Genomic DNA, 16607 nt, shown 5'->3' with positions numbered 1-16607 from the left:
AGAGAGAGAGAGAGACGAAAACACGTACAAACACACAAACCCGGACAGAGAAACAAACAAATACCCGCTGAGACGCACAGGCATAGTGAGAGAGACAATACCAAAAAGTCTAAAAAATTTTAAGTAAAAAAAGAGAAAATGCCACTATAAACATTACATTTTTAATAAGAAAATCACGATTAACTATATCATATCATAAGCATTTTTTTTTGTTTTAAGTATATTTTATGTCATTTTAAGACATGAAAAATAAGCTGAGAGCATTCCCAAGTCAAAAAAATTAAGTACAAAAAGGGGGGCATAAAGTTGGGAGAGGGGATTTGGCCCCTTGGAGGTTGGATAAGGATGACCAAAAGTTCGCTCTAAAAATGCTATAGCGACCGATTCATTGGGGAATATAACTTTGCCGGTTTACTATACCGAAGCACATGATGAGGCCAGTCTCATTCAGTCCAAATAAAAATTTATTCGTAGAATTGAATCATCAAAAGACGTATTTAAGTTAATCATGTTCAGATAGGTATTTGAAAATGAGATACCAACTGATGGAGATACTAGTGACACAGATGAATTTTACTTACAGTTACAGGAGCAAATAGACAGGGTACCAGGTAGAAATATGGTGTTTTTGCTGGGACATTTTAATGCCCAGGTTGGTAGAAATAGGGATAGATGGTATCCTAGCCTAGGTAAATTTGGTGTAGGAAAAGAAAACAGTAACGGCTATAGACTTTTGCAATTTTGTAGGTATAAAAACCTAGTTATAACCAATACGGTGTTTGGTCATAAAATAGCCCATAAGTTGACATGGTATTCACGTGATGGTAAGACAGCAAACCTTATTGATTATGTTATTGTAAATCGAAGACTAGCGGAATCAATACAATATACTAGGGTGTATAGGAGTGCTGTTATTGATGTTAAAAGTAAAGATCACCATCTAGTAGTGCCTAAGGTTAATTTAAAGCTGAAATTTTGGAAGGGTAACTACCTCCCGGAAAGTTATGATGTTGGAAGACTTCAGGATGAAAATTTGAGGAAAAACTTCCAGGAACGGTTGAATACCAAACTTGAGAGTTTAAAATTTGACAATGTGGAAGATGGATAGAATAACTTTAGAAAAACAATACGTGAAGTTGCTGATGGCGTCTCAGGGAAGAAAGTTAAGACTGCAACTAGGAATATTAGTGAAAAAGCTTTAGGTTTAATAGAGAGTAGAAGGGGTTTGTACCAGAATTATCTGAGTGATAGGTCGTATGAAAACAAAAGGAATGTAAAGCAAGTGGAGAAAGCATTAAAATACGAATTAAGGAGATGTGAAGTGGAGGCCATGGATAAAATTGCTGAGGATCTGGAAGATGCGGCTAGACGGAAAATAGTAAAATATTATACTGGCATGTTAATAAATTAAAAGGGAGTAGTCAATCCGGACTAGTCCCAGTTAAAGATAGAAATGGGGCCACAATTAGTGATAAGGAAAAAGTTAAAGAAAGATGGGTGGAATATTTTGAGAACGTGCTAAACCGAGATACAGTTGCAGGAAAAGACTAGATGAAAATGAAAAAATTTGTGATGCCCTGGATGTGAAGGAAGATTTGTTTAGTGATGAAGTACTAAAAGGTTAAAAAAATAATAAGGCTCCAGGTGCTGATAGTGTTATAAATGAGTTTCTTATATATGGTGGCTCTGAGGTTAGGAATAAGCTACTGAGGATTATAAACATTTGAAAAGGGGAAGTGCCTAATGATTTTTAGGAAAACCTTACTTAAACCACTGTATAAGAAAGGTGACAAGAGTGAGTGTCGTAATTATCGAGGCATCAGTCTGGTCTCTGTAGGTAGCAAATTACTGAGTAATATGATACTTTTTAGACTGAGAGATGCCGTAGACAAAGTTTTAAGGGAAAAACAGTGTGGTTTTAGAAAAGGTAGAGGATGTGTCGACCAAGTTTTCACTCTTGGGTTAATAATTGAGAAGTCCTTTCATTGTCGAACACTTTTGGTCCTCAGTTTTATCGATTATGAGCAAGCTTTCGATTCTGTTGATAGAAGAGCGTTAACAAAGGTCTTATCCTTGTATGGTATACAGAAAAATTCATTAAAGTGATTTGTGCTATGTACGAGAATAATACTGCTGCGGTTAAGGTGATGAGGAATGAGGAACTGCTGCGGAATGAGGTTAGCAACTGGTTTTGTATTAAATCAGGAGTTAAGCAGGGTTGTGTTCTATCCCCCTTTATATGGATTATTTTGATGAACTTCGTCTTAAGGAGCAGAGGAAAGGCAATTGGAGACCACGGAATCAAATGGGGAGGAAAAACGCTCCTGGACTTAGGTTATGTTGATTGTTTAAGCATATTAGACGAAAGTGTGAGCAAAATGAATGAATATTTAGAGGTTCTGGGAGTTCAGGGTGATAGAATAGGCTTGAAAATTAATGTGAAGAAGACTAAGTCACTAAGGCTAGGAATAAGTGAAGATGAAAAGTTGACGTTGGGTAACGAAAAGATTGATAAAGTTGGCAGCTTCACTTATCTTGGTAGTAGTATTAGTAAAGACGGTGGGAGCAGTGAAGATGTTAAAAGTAGAATAGCTAAGGCACAGGGTGCTTTTTCACAGTTAAAAAAAGTTTGGAAGAACAGAAAGATAGGTCTGCAAACCAAGATTAGAATATAGGAAGCTAAAGTGATGATAGTGGTCAAATATGGCTCTGAATAACTATACCGGAAAATGCTTAAAACTCTGATTCGAAAAGCTAAAATTACATATTTTTTCCGAAGGTTTGCGGATTGCGGCAAAAATATTAAGAAAACTTGGGATGTAATTAAGGAAGTTACGCAACCATCGGCAAGACCTAGAAAGCTCCCTAAATCACTTAGTGTTCAGAATCAGCTTTTCTTGGATGAAGACCAAGTACGACATCAGATGACTAAATTTTTTGCTGAGGTTGGGAAAACAACGGCGTTAGGTGTGGTTCCTTCTTCAAGTTCTAGAACTTGGAAGCAGTTCCTCGGTCCTTCCTGTGTAAAGTCAATGGTTCTTGAGTCAGTTACGGAGCAGGAACTGATAACAATAATTTCGTCATTGAAAAATTCTTCATCTGGATTCGACCAAATTCCAGCCAAATTAATCAAACAGATCCCTCAATTATTACACCACTAATCAAACTTCCCTCAATTATTACACCACTGTGCCACTTAGTTAACCAGTCATTCAAGCTCGGAATATTCCCTCAGCGTCTCAAGTTGGCACGAGTGATAGCACTATTTAAAGGAGGTGACCAGGAGGACCCGGAGAACTATAGGCCTATATCTTTTCTGTCCGTATTTTCTAAAATATTTGAAAAGGCTATGCTAAAGCGTTTGCTGAGTTTCCTAGACGCGAAGAAGTTTTTTCATCGGCACCAATTTGGTTTTCGGGAGAAGTGCTCAACAGAACACGCATGTAATATGCTTCTTCATTTTGTACGACAGTCTTTAGACTTCGGCCTTATACCTGCGGCAATATTCCTTGATGTGAAGAAAGCTTTTGACAGCCTCACACACGAGATACTTATTGGTAAGTTGTCGCATCAAGGCGTTCGTGGAGAAGCTCTGTCCTGGTTTTCTTCATTCCTAACTGGCCGATCCATTGCAGTTGAAGCTTCTGATGAGCATATTCCAGTCGAATATGGAGTGCCACAAGGCTCAGTTCTTGGGCCATCCCTTTTCCTCATATATGTCAACGACCTCTATCGACTATTTAGTAACCCACGATCTGATTTCTGTTGTCATTTGTGCCAGAAAGGAGATGCTGTGGTTGAAGCCTTGGATACGCCTGGTCAACATGAAGAACTCTTTGCATTCGCCGACGACACCACCCTGGGGGCTGCAGCACCTGATGAATCATCTCTTATCCTCAAGCTACAATTGATGGCAGAAAATATATATCGTTGGTTTGATGCAAATTTGTTAGCTTTGAATGTAAAAAAATCGTTTCTTCTTATATTCTCCCGCATAGACAAAAGCTGCCCTACAGTGACAGAGCTTAAAACATCTAAGGGATCCATATCCCGCCCAGCTGACCGGTTTATTCGATTCCTTGGGATACTTCTGGATGAAAATCTATCTTTCAAACGGCATACTGAGTCAATGAGATTAAAGGTTTCTCGAGGCCTTGGAATTATTCGAAAGCTGAAGCGAGTCTTTCCTTTCTCTATCCTTCGTCTATTATATTTCTCTCTTATTTACCCTTATTTATGCTACTGCTCGTCAGTGTGGATGTCAACATTTCCATCTGTACTTACACCTTTACATAATCTCCAACTGAAAACAGCAAAAGTTCTTCAGTCTACCACCCATATTTCTGTTGAACTTCTGAAGATTAAAGATATTCATACATTACACCTCTCTTTCATTGCGTTTCAGTATTTCCATGGAGACCTTCCATCAAGTTTTTCCGGGCTTTTTGAAATTGTTCGAAATGTCAGTCCTTATGAAACTAGAAACAAGGATGATGTGCTAGTGCCATCCACCCCTGCAGTGCGCTCGGACTTTGGTCTGATAGTTGCTGTCGGACGCGCTTGGAATTCCATTCCTGTTGGGATTCGACGGTCCTGTACCATAGGATCCTTCAAGAAACGGTTGAAGAATTTTTTAATCAAAAAAAAAATAAATTACATTATAATATTGATCAGTTATTTATATTGTTTAGTTATCAAGATTTAATTTATTTATTTAATTATTTAGATTGAATTTATTTATTTAGATTTGGGTGGTGTGAGTGTTGGATCCTCGATGTATATATATTTTTTTTTTTTTATTTATTTTTTGTAAGTAGGTGGTGTGGAGACCGGTTGTACTCGGGTGAGGATTGGTGAGTAGACTCTAAATATATTTTAAGTGTGAATGTAATTAATAGTTATTTATGTTTTGTTTTGTTGTTTTTTTCCCAAATAACGGGCCATTGAGCCCTTTGGGATATTTTTTGTTTATAAATGGATGGATATTGGTAATAAAAGGAACTTGAACTTGAAAGCATTGGCACTCCGAAAAGCAGATGAAAATTTACTAGATGTTTTCCAGAGAAATTGCCTACGGATTGTTCTGGATACCCGGCTGACTGACCGTATTTCAAACAATAGTTAGTATGAAAAATGTGGTTCATTCCCGTTTTCTAGGGCTATAATGAAAGAAAGGTTGAGATGGCTAGGCCACGTTCTGCGGATGAAGGATGACAGATTGCCAAAGATTGTCCTTTTTGGTCAACCGTCTGGGGCTACACGGAAAGTAGGTCGTCCTTGTCTGGGTTGGGAGGATGTCATAAATAAGGATTTAAAGGATATGGAAACTTCCTGGGAGGGTGTAAAGAGGGAGGCCTTGAATAGATTAGGTTGGAGGAGGAGCGTGCGTAGCTGTGTTGGCCTCAGGCAGCTTGGTGCTGCAGTGAGTTATTAGTAGTAGTAGTAGTAGTATTAGTAATAATAATAGTAATTATCTCTTGTAGTATAATTATGTATGCTGATCAATGCTCTAGTTTAGTATCAGGCCGTATGTAAACCATACTGCTCACAGGCATACTTTCCCGAAACTTAATATTCAGTTGACATTTTCTCTTCAAAACTTAAACCTTCCATTCCTTCCCTCTTATCAAATTACAGAAGTTTCTTCTCTTATCTCCTCCCACCTCCTTGCTATTTCGCAAAAGGTATCTTTGGTCTTCATTATGCTCGCACATTGGACAAAAATATGCACCCATCTGTGACAAAAACCTCCTGAATGTACTCCCTTGTTTATTCAAGTGTGACAAAATCACTTCTCACTAAAATAAAAATTATTACCTCCTTTCCCTTCCCAGCGTCACAGCAGAAGAGGAAACGTTTTAAGTTTAAAGCGAAATTTGCTCCGAAGATGTCATTTGATTTACAATTCCTAACTATTTCTTGATGATCCCAATTGATCAACGCAGTTTCGAACTCTTCCGACTAGATTCTTATCTTTTCTTTCCGGGACCAATTAACTTACACCATTTCGAAACTTCGGATTTTATCCTTATTAACTGAAGAATTGAGTATTACAGGAAAAACTTTTCCTTGTGGCAGAAAATAAGTGGGCGGATATAATAAAAGAGTAGGACTTCCTAATCCTTTTCAAAGGAAACTAAGAAAAAAAGTAGACTAGCTGTGAAGCCTGGCGATAACGATAAGAGAAAAAAACGAAAAAAAACAAACTGTAAGTGTACTCATTTGTGAGGAAAAGAGAGAGATTGACTCCTCCCCCCCCCCAGCAAAAGATTTGTCGTCACCTTGCCTTCCCCCCAAAAAGTCCTTGGAAGTTTAAAATCGATACTCTAGCCGTGAGATATAACAGGCTGGATTTACGAAAAGTATAACTTTTAAAATTCTCATTTGCGCAGAGAAAAGATCCCCCCCCAGTAAATCTAATTGCTTATCCATCTACAGGAGCAAAGTCTAATATAGATTTTTTCCACAAATGCAACCCAAAAGGAATATATTTTCTTAATTTTACTTTTTACCAACGGAAAAAAGGCTAATGCCAGGCTCGAACCCATGATCCCGACATTGCTTACTCTCCCATTAAAGCTAGCCGGGCTCGCCATTGACTTCACACCTTTGATTTGCTAATATATACAAATCAACAAATTTCGTACAGACATTTATTAATCAAACAATTCGTGGTAACGAACTGTAAGTAAGGAGCGACCCAGCTCAATAGTAACCAAAACTCTAAAAAACAAAATTTTGATACCAATAGCTACAGCAAAAGAATAGCATTTTGATGCTGATTTTAAATATGTAATCGAGTTTCATCAAGTTTAGTCTTACCCATCAAAAGTTACGAGCCTGAGAAAATTTGTCTTATTTTAGAAGAATGAGGGAAACACCCCCCTGATGGTGTGATTTAACTAAAATCACACCATCAGATTCAGAGTATCAGAGAACCCTACTGTAGAAGTTTCAAGCTCCTATCTACAAAAATGCGGAATTTAGCATTTTTTGCCAGAAGGCAGATCATGGATGCATTTTTTTTTTTTTTTTTTTTTGACAGGGGTTATCGTATCGAACCAGTGGTCCTAGAATGTTACGACAGGGCTCATTCTAACGGAAATAAAAAGTTCTAGTGCCCTTTTTAAGTGACCAAAATAATTGGAGGGCAACTAGGCCCCTTCCCAAGTTACAAACTTTGATCAGTGCTTACATATAGTAATGGCTATTGGGAAGTGTACAGACGTTTTCAGGGACATTTTTTGGTTGGGGGGAGGGGTTGAAAAGAGGGGGATATGCTAGGGGAACTTTCCATGGAGGAATTTGTCATGAGGGAAAAAAATTTCCATGAACGGAGCGCAGGATTTTCTAGCATTATTTAAAAACAACAATGGAAAAATAAATGTGAAAAATTTTTTTAAAATAAAAGTAAGGAGCAGCATTAAAACTTAAAACGAACAAAAATTATTACGCATATGAGGGGTTCACCTCTTCCTAATACCTCGTTTTTTACGCTAAACTATTTTAGTAATTCCATCTATTTATTCTACGGCCTTTGTGATTCAGGGGTCATTCTTAAGGAATTCAAGACGAACTAATGGACAAAATTTAAGCTTTAGTGTAAAGAACAAGGTACTGACGAGGGGGTGAACCCCTTCATATACGTAATAAAAACATACAAATACAGAAGTTCGTTACGTAGGCTAACTCGTAAGTTACGTGTGTCTTTTACTAATGAAAATGTTCATAAAAAATTAAAAGTTCTAGTTGCCTTTTTAAGTAATCAAAACATTAGATGGCCACAAGGCCTCTTCCCCGCTCCTTTTTTCTTCAAAAAATTTGATCGAAATTAAGAGAAAGACATTTAGCCAAAAAATAAATATGAAAATTTCGTTTTAACTACTCATCTGCGGAGAGCCAAAATCAAAACGTGCATTAATTAAAAAACTTTCAGAAATTAAATAAAAAAAACAAGTTTTTTAACTGAAAGTAAGGAACGACATTAAAACTTAAAACGAACAAAAATAGTTGTTCGTTAATTTCTGTTCGTTTTAAGTTTTAATGTCGCTCCTTACTTTCAGTTAAAAAAAACTCGTTTTTTATTGAATTATATAAAGATTAGGTAATGGCAGGCAACATATCTTACCTATATTGACTAGGCTCATCAGCCTGTGTGTTTCGAAGTTTCCGAACTAAAATTCGTATTATGTTTACTAGAAACGAAAAATTGACCTGAAAATAATAGAAAATAGTTGGGGATCATTTAATGTACTTTTTGTGTTTGGAGCAATACAACAAATAATAACATGATTACCATATAATTCATTCTTCATATAATATAATTATAATTCATTCATTCATTCCATATAATTCATTGTTCATATAATATAATTATAATTCATTCATTCATTCCATATAATTCATTCTTCATGTAATATAATTATAATTCATTCCATATAATTCATTCTTCATATAATATAATTATAATTCATTCATTCATTCCATTTAATTCATTCAGTTCTCTATATTTTTACTAGTTGTGCCCTTTTCACCCTCGAACGCGTAAAAGTCAATAAAAATGATTAATAATTATTGATCTTAGAAGTAATTTTGTAATAAATAATTACAGATATAAGCGAAGAATTTTCTAGTAAACACATATATCAACTTTTAATACCCCCCCCGAAACAAGAATATTGAAGAAAATAAAATATTACCTTAAGTGAAACTATTCAATTTATCCCTCGTTGTAATTTCCACTTCATGAAAATTTTATTATGATGAAAGCATTCTAAAGGAAAGTTGATCGAGGCATCGTCTTAAAGGATAATTTTCTTGGAACTGCCATATTTACCTATCTTTTTTTTTTATTAAATTTCTTTTATCGTTTGTCTTTTATCGTGTTTTTGTGGTTTATCGTAATGAAACGTCTATTACAAGAATTTGAGCTAGAGGTGATCCAAAAGTTGTTTTTGGTGTAACTGCTATCTATATGAACACATGAACAACTACGAGGAAGGAGGTGCGTCCTAATGCATCCAGGATTATGTTTTTTTTTGGGGGGGGGGCGGGGGTTGCGAAAACAACTTTTAAAAACACATCAAAAATCTGTTTATATTCATTTTTGTTACGTTTTGACGAGTTAGACAAACATTTCGAAGGGGGGGGGATCAAATCCCCTAAGCTTCCAAGGATATGGCCCCGAGGGACGTGAATTAAAAAAATGGCAAAACAAGAAAATTAAAATAATAGGTATTTACAGGAACTCACACAAAGAGCTGTAAAAACTTGAGATGTCAGGAGTCGGGGTGTGACTTGTGAGCCCTGTTTTGTCACATTTGTGTGACCGCAATTATTCTTTTTTCCAAAGAATCAATCCACAATTCCTTAATCCATGTCTAATTATTATCTCCTTAATTAATTAGGCATGAGCTACAGGAATCTGTAACGTACGCTTCCCCAGTAAATCTTTTTTTTAAATTTAATAACATTATTCATTCTTTTAAAATTGCTTAGCTTCTGTATATTACTTTAAAAACAGTAATAAAATTTTTTAAAAGTCATCCACCAGCCCCTGCTGCTTAGTTAAGATTATTTTAATGACCCGAATCGTTACTCAGAGACGTGGTCACAAACTTTCCACGCTGGCTACGGTTGATTTTGTAATCGACTGGACAAAGTCTTTCGGCTGCGAATTAAAATCCGAAGAATACAGAGTTCTTAAGATGAAAGTAAGGAGTGAAATTGAAACTTAAAACTAACAAAAATTACTGATCCGTAGTCCATACACTACTGTCTCGTAGTCACAGCATATATTTGAAAAAGTATTTAAAAAAAACTAGCTCTTGATATTCCCCTGTATTTATATAGTTCTGAAAAATTAGGACTTCACTGAAAACACAAAACTAGAAACTATTCTTAGGCAGCTATTAGAAAATAAAACTAATTTTAAAAATCTCAATAATATCTTACCAGCTATGAATCCAATAAATTTTATACTACAATTTTTAATTATTTAGAAAAAAATCAAGCAAGCTTCGTTTTTGGAAAATGATAAAACTGAGGGATGTTTACTTTGCTTTTTGCCAATGAATAGAACAATTTCAATTTAGGTAGATCTAAAACTTTATGATGGCCTAACATTAGTGAACGGGTAATATGACAGGAGAACATTTGACCAATCTTTAACCCATTCCTAGTGGTGGTTGCTTTGTTGTGTGATGACAAAAATAAGTCAAGTTTTAGGACCATTTTAGCAGTGGCGTCTTCTGGGGAGAAAATGGGGGCAGTTGCCCCCCTTAATTTTGAGATAATAATTATTATATAGCCCACGCCCCTTGTCGCTCTGGATTTGGGCCCCTCTCCCCCGAATAAAATGTCGGAGCTACGCCCCAGCCCTTTAGGGGGTATAAATGGAATTGGTTATATAAGTGATTAATATACTTGGAAATAGCATAAAAAGACGGATCGGGTATTGTCTATAGCCTTTTCTTAGCTAAGTAATTGAGAATTTTAGAAGTTAGCCGATATGCGTTTTTGTCTCTTTTCAAATGTAAATCTACAAAAGCACGTTGATATGATCAAGTGTTTTAATTAAGCCATTAAACATCTTTCATTAAACTCATTAAATGATGTTGCAGTAGGCAACTAGTTCTATTTATCACTAAACGATTTATGAAACTTATTAAAATGGCTGGGAGGGGGAGTATAAAAGAGGCGAGATTGTAAAAGTCATTTTAAGGGTTTCGATCATGGATATTATGATGGTGCCCTTTTTATGCTTACCAGCCTTTTTACTACAGAAATGGCAACCAATTCGCCATTTTTTGGATGTCATTTGATGCTTTCTGGTGGTGTTATCAAGTGGAATTTATAGAAAAAAGTAGATTAGAAAAACGAATTTCAAACGAACCTTCAAAGAGCTCTGTATGATGTTCCACTAGTGGCAAAGAAAAAAGAAAAAGAAAAAAAAAGACAAATTACTGCATTCATAGGTAGCACTTTTGGGTTGCCTAAGTAAACAGAGAAGTGGGCACAATGTATTATATTTTTTAGTTACAGCAAGGCATTTCGTATGGAAGGAGTTGGCGCAGAAACTTCGGAAGCGGCTCATCTGATTGGAAAATGAAAGTTCAAAGTTCTAGTGCCCTTTTTAAAAGTTAAATTTATTAGAGGGCAATCAGCCCCCCTCCCACTCAAATTTCCCCCTAAGTTCACTGAATCAAAACTTCCCGATAGCCATTTTGTTCAATGTAGGTCAAAGGTCCAAAGCTATGTCAACCCCCCAAAGCTATGGCAAAGTGCACCTGGTTACTGCGTATTAGGATTTGGTTGCTTTTCTCTGTAACATAATAATTTTTCCTTTGATTGTTAACAATTGAGTAAGACCAGAGTGCGCAGAATGAAGTCTTGAGGGACTAGTAGCTCCAGTTGTATACCCCCTATGGACCTTGTTGAAAGCCTTTTGGCGTCACTCTAGCATGTGTAGGTGAAAAAACCAAAAGGTAGAGGAAAACAGCTGATAAACACTTGTCACTCAACAGAATGTAGGCCCTATGCCGTACAATTTTAGGAGTAAAGTAAAATGTTTTGTATCTTAGTTTAAAATAAAATTTTTGTGTTAGTCAATTTTATATTATTTAAATTTAGTATCATGCCAAAATTCAAAATTGTTTTCAATAAATGGCTCAAAATTTCTTTGTTTTTATATTTTAATAGAAAGAAGAAAACATTTAAAGTATAAGATTCCAATCTAAGCAGATAATTCAGAAAATAAATCTCAATGTTCAAAGAAAAACTCGTGGGGTGTAAGAAAAACTTTGAAGTGAAGTTCCACTAAGAAAACAAATAACAAAAATAAATAAAAATTTTGAAAAAATCTCATTTCGAACATTCTTTTCTCTACATGCAATAAAAAGCAGACAATTTTTTCCCTGCTACCCGTAAAAATTGAAATTTTTGAAACTAGAAATTCTAGAATTTTTGAAACTAGAGTTATCTCTGACGAGATAACTCTAGAAAATTATCATCTAGAATCAAACGTTTTTCCAGAGTCACTAGATTCTGTATGATTTTTTCTTTCTCAAATCCAAGAATTTTTAATCTTGACCCTCATTACCAATTTCAGACTAACAGTGAATAAAGATTCTTTCCCGCGAGTAACAAACTCACTCTTTTTTATAGATTGATTCAGATTGTTGTCGTTGATATATTTCACTAATGCATTTAACACATCTTGTAATCTTTGTATTTGCCTTAACTTCACTTTTTCTGTAAAGCATAATTGTTCTTCTTACTTGAATTTGCTTAATGATATTGCATATTGTTCGAACATCTCATTCTATTCTGGGATTAGCCGACAATCCCCTGTAATTTCTACTGCTACGTTAAGCACTCTAGGTTTCATTTTGCCATTGATAGCTCCTTCAATATCTAATTGTTGAGTAAAAGCATCTATTAATAAAGAATAATATCCTCGATGTTGACACACTGAACTCTTTTTCAATACTAAGGAAATAAAACAACTCACGTGTCGTTGACCTTCAAAACTGGTTTTTGCCTGTTTATAAAGGTCCAACGGAACAAAAATAAGTCACGTAAGATTACATCATCTACACCTGTAGATATTGGGCTATAGACAATTAGGGCCATGTCCTTACTTGAGGGGCCCCCTGAGGGTTTTTTAAACAATCTAAGAAAAAATTCTTATGTAAAAGACAACCGTAAAAAAGCCCTATTACGTCACAATCAGGTGTACTATACCGGTACAGTTGCATTACATTATTGCATAGGACCAAGGTGCGTGTAATAACGTCTTGAGGGACTAGTAGCTCCAATAGTATAGCCTTTTGGGCCTGGTTGTAAGCCTTATGGCGTTACTTCTCATGCTTTTCAACTTTCTACAATGTTGAGTCTGAAGTTTTGGCGGAGAAGAAAAATTTACTTCCATTTCAACATATGTCATGCCTTCGAGCAAAGATTGACATTCTATTCAATTTGGTGGTACCGGAAAATTTGCCTTCGTGGTAGCCCTGACAATATTACTTGAAATGAAAACGAATATTTGAAATATTCCTGGATTTCTAACACTGAACTTCCTTTATTTACAGAAAAAATTATTCTATACTAAAGTTCAGGTTAACTTTCCCGATTATCTGGAAAGCCAAACATATAATGGGCTAAATTTCATATAATTTGAAAAAAAATGCTACTTATATAGCAAAAATTTTGAAAACATTCTATTTCATGATAGTTGTTTGCAGGTTTCTCCCCAACCGAGGAAAACGGCCGCTCCTGCTGCTCTGTCCAGTTACGTGCATTATTAGAATTTCATTTTCATAGGAACCATTCACTTGGATCTCAGAACTCAATCTTGACCTCGTTCCCCTCGGAATAAAAATGATTTTATTTTTAAATATCGTATTATGTATACATAAATTTAAAACAATGCTGTGTAGGTACTTTCTATTTTTTTTTTGTCTGTAGATTCTAAAAATCAACTCTGAAAGCCGTATCTCGCACCACCAAAGGTAAAAGGGAGGAACCTCCCTATTGCTGGGGTATATGACCCCCTTGCCAAGGGTAAAAGGGAGGAACTTGCACCAAAGTATACATGAAATGGGTTCACTTCACACAATTAACACTCTATTGATTGGATTTAACTGCTTGATTATGCTCATATTGTGTTAGATAAAATCAATCTTCGGAACCTGCTTCTTTCGTCTTCATTTCACAAAATTTTGAATACAAGAAAATAACTTTTTTTGTGCAATATGAAACTATTGCAACAACAGATATTTCTAACAGATTTTCATTTGGATATTCCTTTTTGTAAGTTGTTTGTTTATTCCAGATAAGTGACTGGATGGACAAAAAGGGGATTTTGAAGCTTAATCCTTTTCAAAACATATTTTGAAAAATGTGTGTAAAAAAATGTGTAAAAAAAATAGATGACTATCATCAACACTGCGACTTCTGTTTCCCAAATTAAAAAATAATATTCTGTAAAAAATCTCCAATTCTATAGCCTACGTCTATATGATTTTAATGATTCAACTGGTAGGATAAGAAAATAATATTAAATCATCAATGTTAGTATTATCAGTATTGTAATATTATTCTGACTGATGAGTGTTAAGGAACGAGTGAGCTGCTGCTATGAATGTATCTAGAAAGCTAGAATAATTTATGATCCTATAATTTAGGATCCTAGTTACTTAACAGATGCATGGCTTGTCATAGACTATGTTTGAAAAGAAATTGTGAGAAATATATCTGTTTACTCCGCATGATCCTGATGTAATCCTGTCCTTGCGTTACACAGGGATCTATTTTATTTCTTAAAGGCAACATTACAAGCAAATAAAGTGTTGGAAGGCATGGCTATGAAAAAAGGATCTCTTTTTAAGGTAACACTGGAAGTAGTAGAAGAAAAAATTTTCTTTTCTCTCCTCTTTGGGGATGCTGTTTACCTTCGTGAAGCTATAGACTAAATTTCATTCATTAATTTATAAAAAGGAATGCGGCAACAGTCAACAGTCACAGTTACGCAAATACACATTTAAAAGTTGCAAATCTAAAAGTGTGGGCTTGTTTTAGGGCTATAATAAAATAAAAGGCCATATTTGCACCTAGTGGCACCTAGGCCACTTTTTCTGGATGAAGGATGACATTGTCCAAACATTTTTCTTTCATGCTATTCAGTCGAGACCAAAAAATAGCAGGCCTTCCTGAATGGGGAAGATGTCATAGACAAAGATTAAAAGAAAATTGGAAGTTGATGGGGTGTAAAGAGTAAATTTTTGAATAGATCGGGCTGGAGAACAACTGTAAAAAGCTGTGCTGGCATCACGCGGCTTGGTACTGCAGTGAGTTGTTAGTAGGGGTTAGCAATAAAACTAAACTCTAAGTTACAGGTAAATTCTAAACCTGCTACAAATCTTTCAAGAAAGAAAAGGTCATAAAAGCATACGCCCCCCCCATCCAGAAAATTTGGATGAATTTCTGTCAATAATCGAGTCCTGGTGGCGATTTGAACCAGAGGCAGTGCATACATAATGATGTTATTTTAAGTTAGTTTTCTGTATTTTCTTTTTTTTGAGGAGTATCATCTAAATTAAGACTTCCAAGTATCCTTCCTAGTGATTTTTATACTATTTTAAAAATTCAAAGTTTCTAGTTTAAACAGTTTAGCTATTTATTATATTGAGCAATAAAAGAACATAGGGTATACATAAGTTTAACAACGGAAACATATACAGAATTACTCCTACACTGATAGGATAAATACCACAACATGTAAGTTATATCAATTTTACGAATTTTAAAAGCAATCGGAATTAGATTCTAAATCATAATGAAGATTTGATGCAATATGTTAAATGTTCTTTATCTTACATCAGTTGTTTGTTAATAATTGCCTCAGAAATAACTCAATTTGCTGAAACCGTATATTAGATGTTTTGTTATTCGGAGGATTACCGATTTTTTTTTTTATCAGAGTTGGAATATATCAAGTTGATGAGAGTTGGAACAGGATCAAGTTGCAATGGAACGCCCGTTGCTCCGGGCTTTCTTTCTCTCTCTCCCTCTATATATATATATATATATATATATATATATATATATATATATATATATATATATATATATATATATATATATATATATATATATAAATAATGACGAAGACCACACTGCCTTTCCATAATACAACAACAAAAGAGAGAATAATGAGGACTTTTTCCCAAGACAGTGAACCAACAAAACCTATTTGAATATTTCGGTCCTATATCTAAGGGCCGTCTTCAGCAAAGAAAATATAAAAAAACAATAAAACACTTACAATAAAAGTTCTCAGTTAAAAATCCATTTGTTTTTATTTTAAAATAGCCTTGGCATCATTACTTCTTAACGAAAAGTTCAGCCATGACTCTTTGTCTTGTCTCAAGACAGCCAAGTCTTGGCTGAACTTTTCGTTAAAAAGTAATGATGCCAAGGCTATTTTAAAATAAAAACAAATGGATTTTTAACTGAGAACTTTTATTGTAAGTGTTTTATTGTTTTTTAATATTTTCTTTGCTGAAGACGGCCCTTAGATATAGGACCGAAATATTCAAATAGGTTTTGTTGGTTCACTGTCTTGGGAAAAAAGTCCTCATTATTCTCTCTTTTGTTGTTGTATTTATATATATATATATATATATATATATATATATATATATATATATATATATATATATATATATATATATATATATATATATATATATATATAAGCTCGAAACAACGAGCTTAACATCCCGACTTGATCTAAAAAGATCTAATGAAGCGTCGTTCTAGCTACATTTTTAACAAAAATCAATCAGTAGTGTATGCCCTCTGCTTTTCATTGGAGCCGTAAGAGGTATATTATTCGAGCTACTAGTCCCTTAAGACGCACATTTGGGTCTTATGCAATACCATAGTGCACCTATAACGGTGTAATACGCCTGCATGTTTCTTAACAGGGTTTGTTTACTTTTGGATTTCTTTGGTTATTACGTAATAGAGGGTGTTTTCTTCAATATTTCTTTAATGTTACACAATAGGACTTGTTTGAGTTTAGACTAATCAGTAAATGAAGA

At 34.8% G+C, this 16607-nt stretch overlaps 1 protein-coding gene across 2 annotated transcripts in view; it reads right to left on the bottom strand.

Moving 5' to 3' along the window:
* LOC136030489 (calcitonin gene-related peptide type 1 receptor-like) overlaps positions 1-16607 on the bottom strand; it is a 166000-nt gene that overhangs the window by 14663 nt on the left and 134730 nt on the right. For both annotated transcript variants that reach the window (XM_065709511.1, XM_065709512.1), the window contains one exon: positions 8129-8214. In XM_065709511.1, coding sequence (XP_065565583.1) covers positions 8129-8214 — 86 coding nt within the window. The remainder of the gene's footprint in view (positions 1-8128; positions 8215-16607) is intronic.

The sequence above is a fragment of the Artemia franciscana genome, chromosome 8, assembly GCF_032884065.1.
Source record: "Artemia franciscana chromosome 8, ASM3288406v1, whole genome shotgun sequence".
NCBI classification, from domain to species: Eukaryota; Metazoa; Arthropoda; class Branchiopoda; order Anostraca; family Artemiidae; genus Artemia; species Artemia franciscana.
Note: the sequence above shows the minus strand (reverse complement) of the source record. Positions and strands in the feature narration are given on the sequence as shown.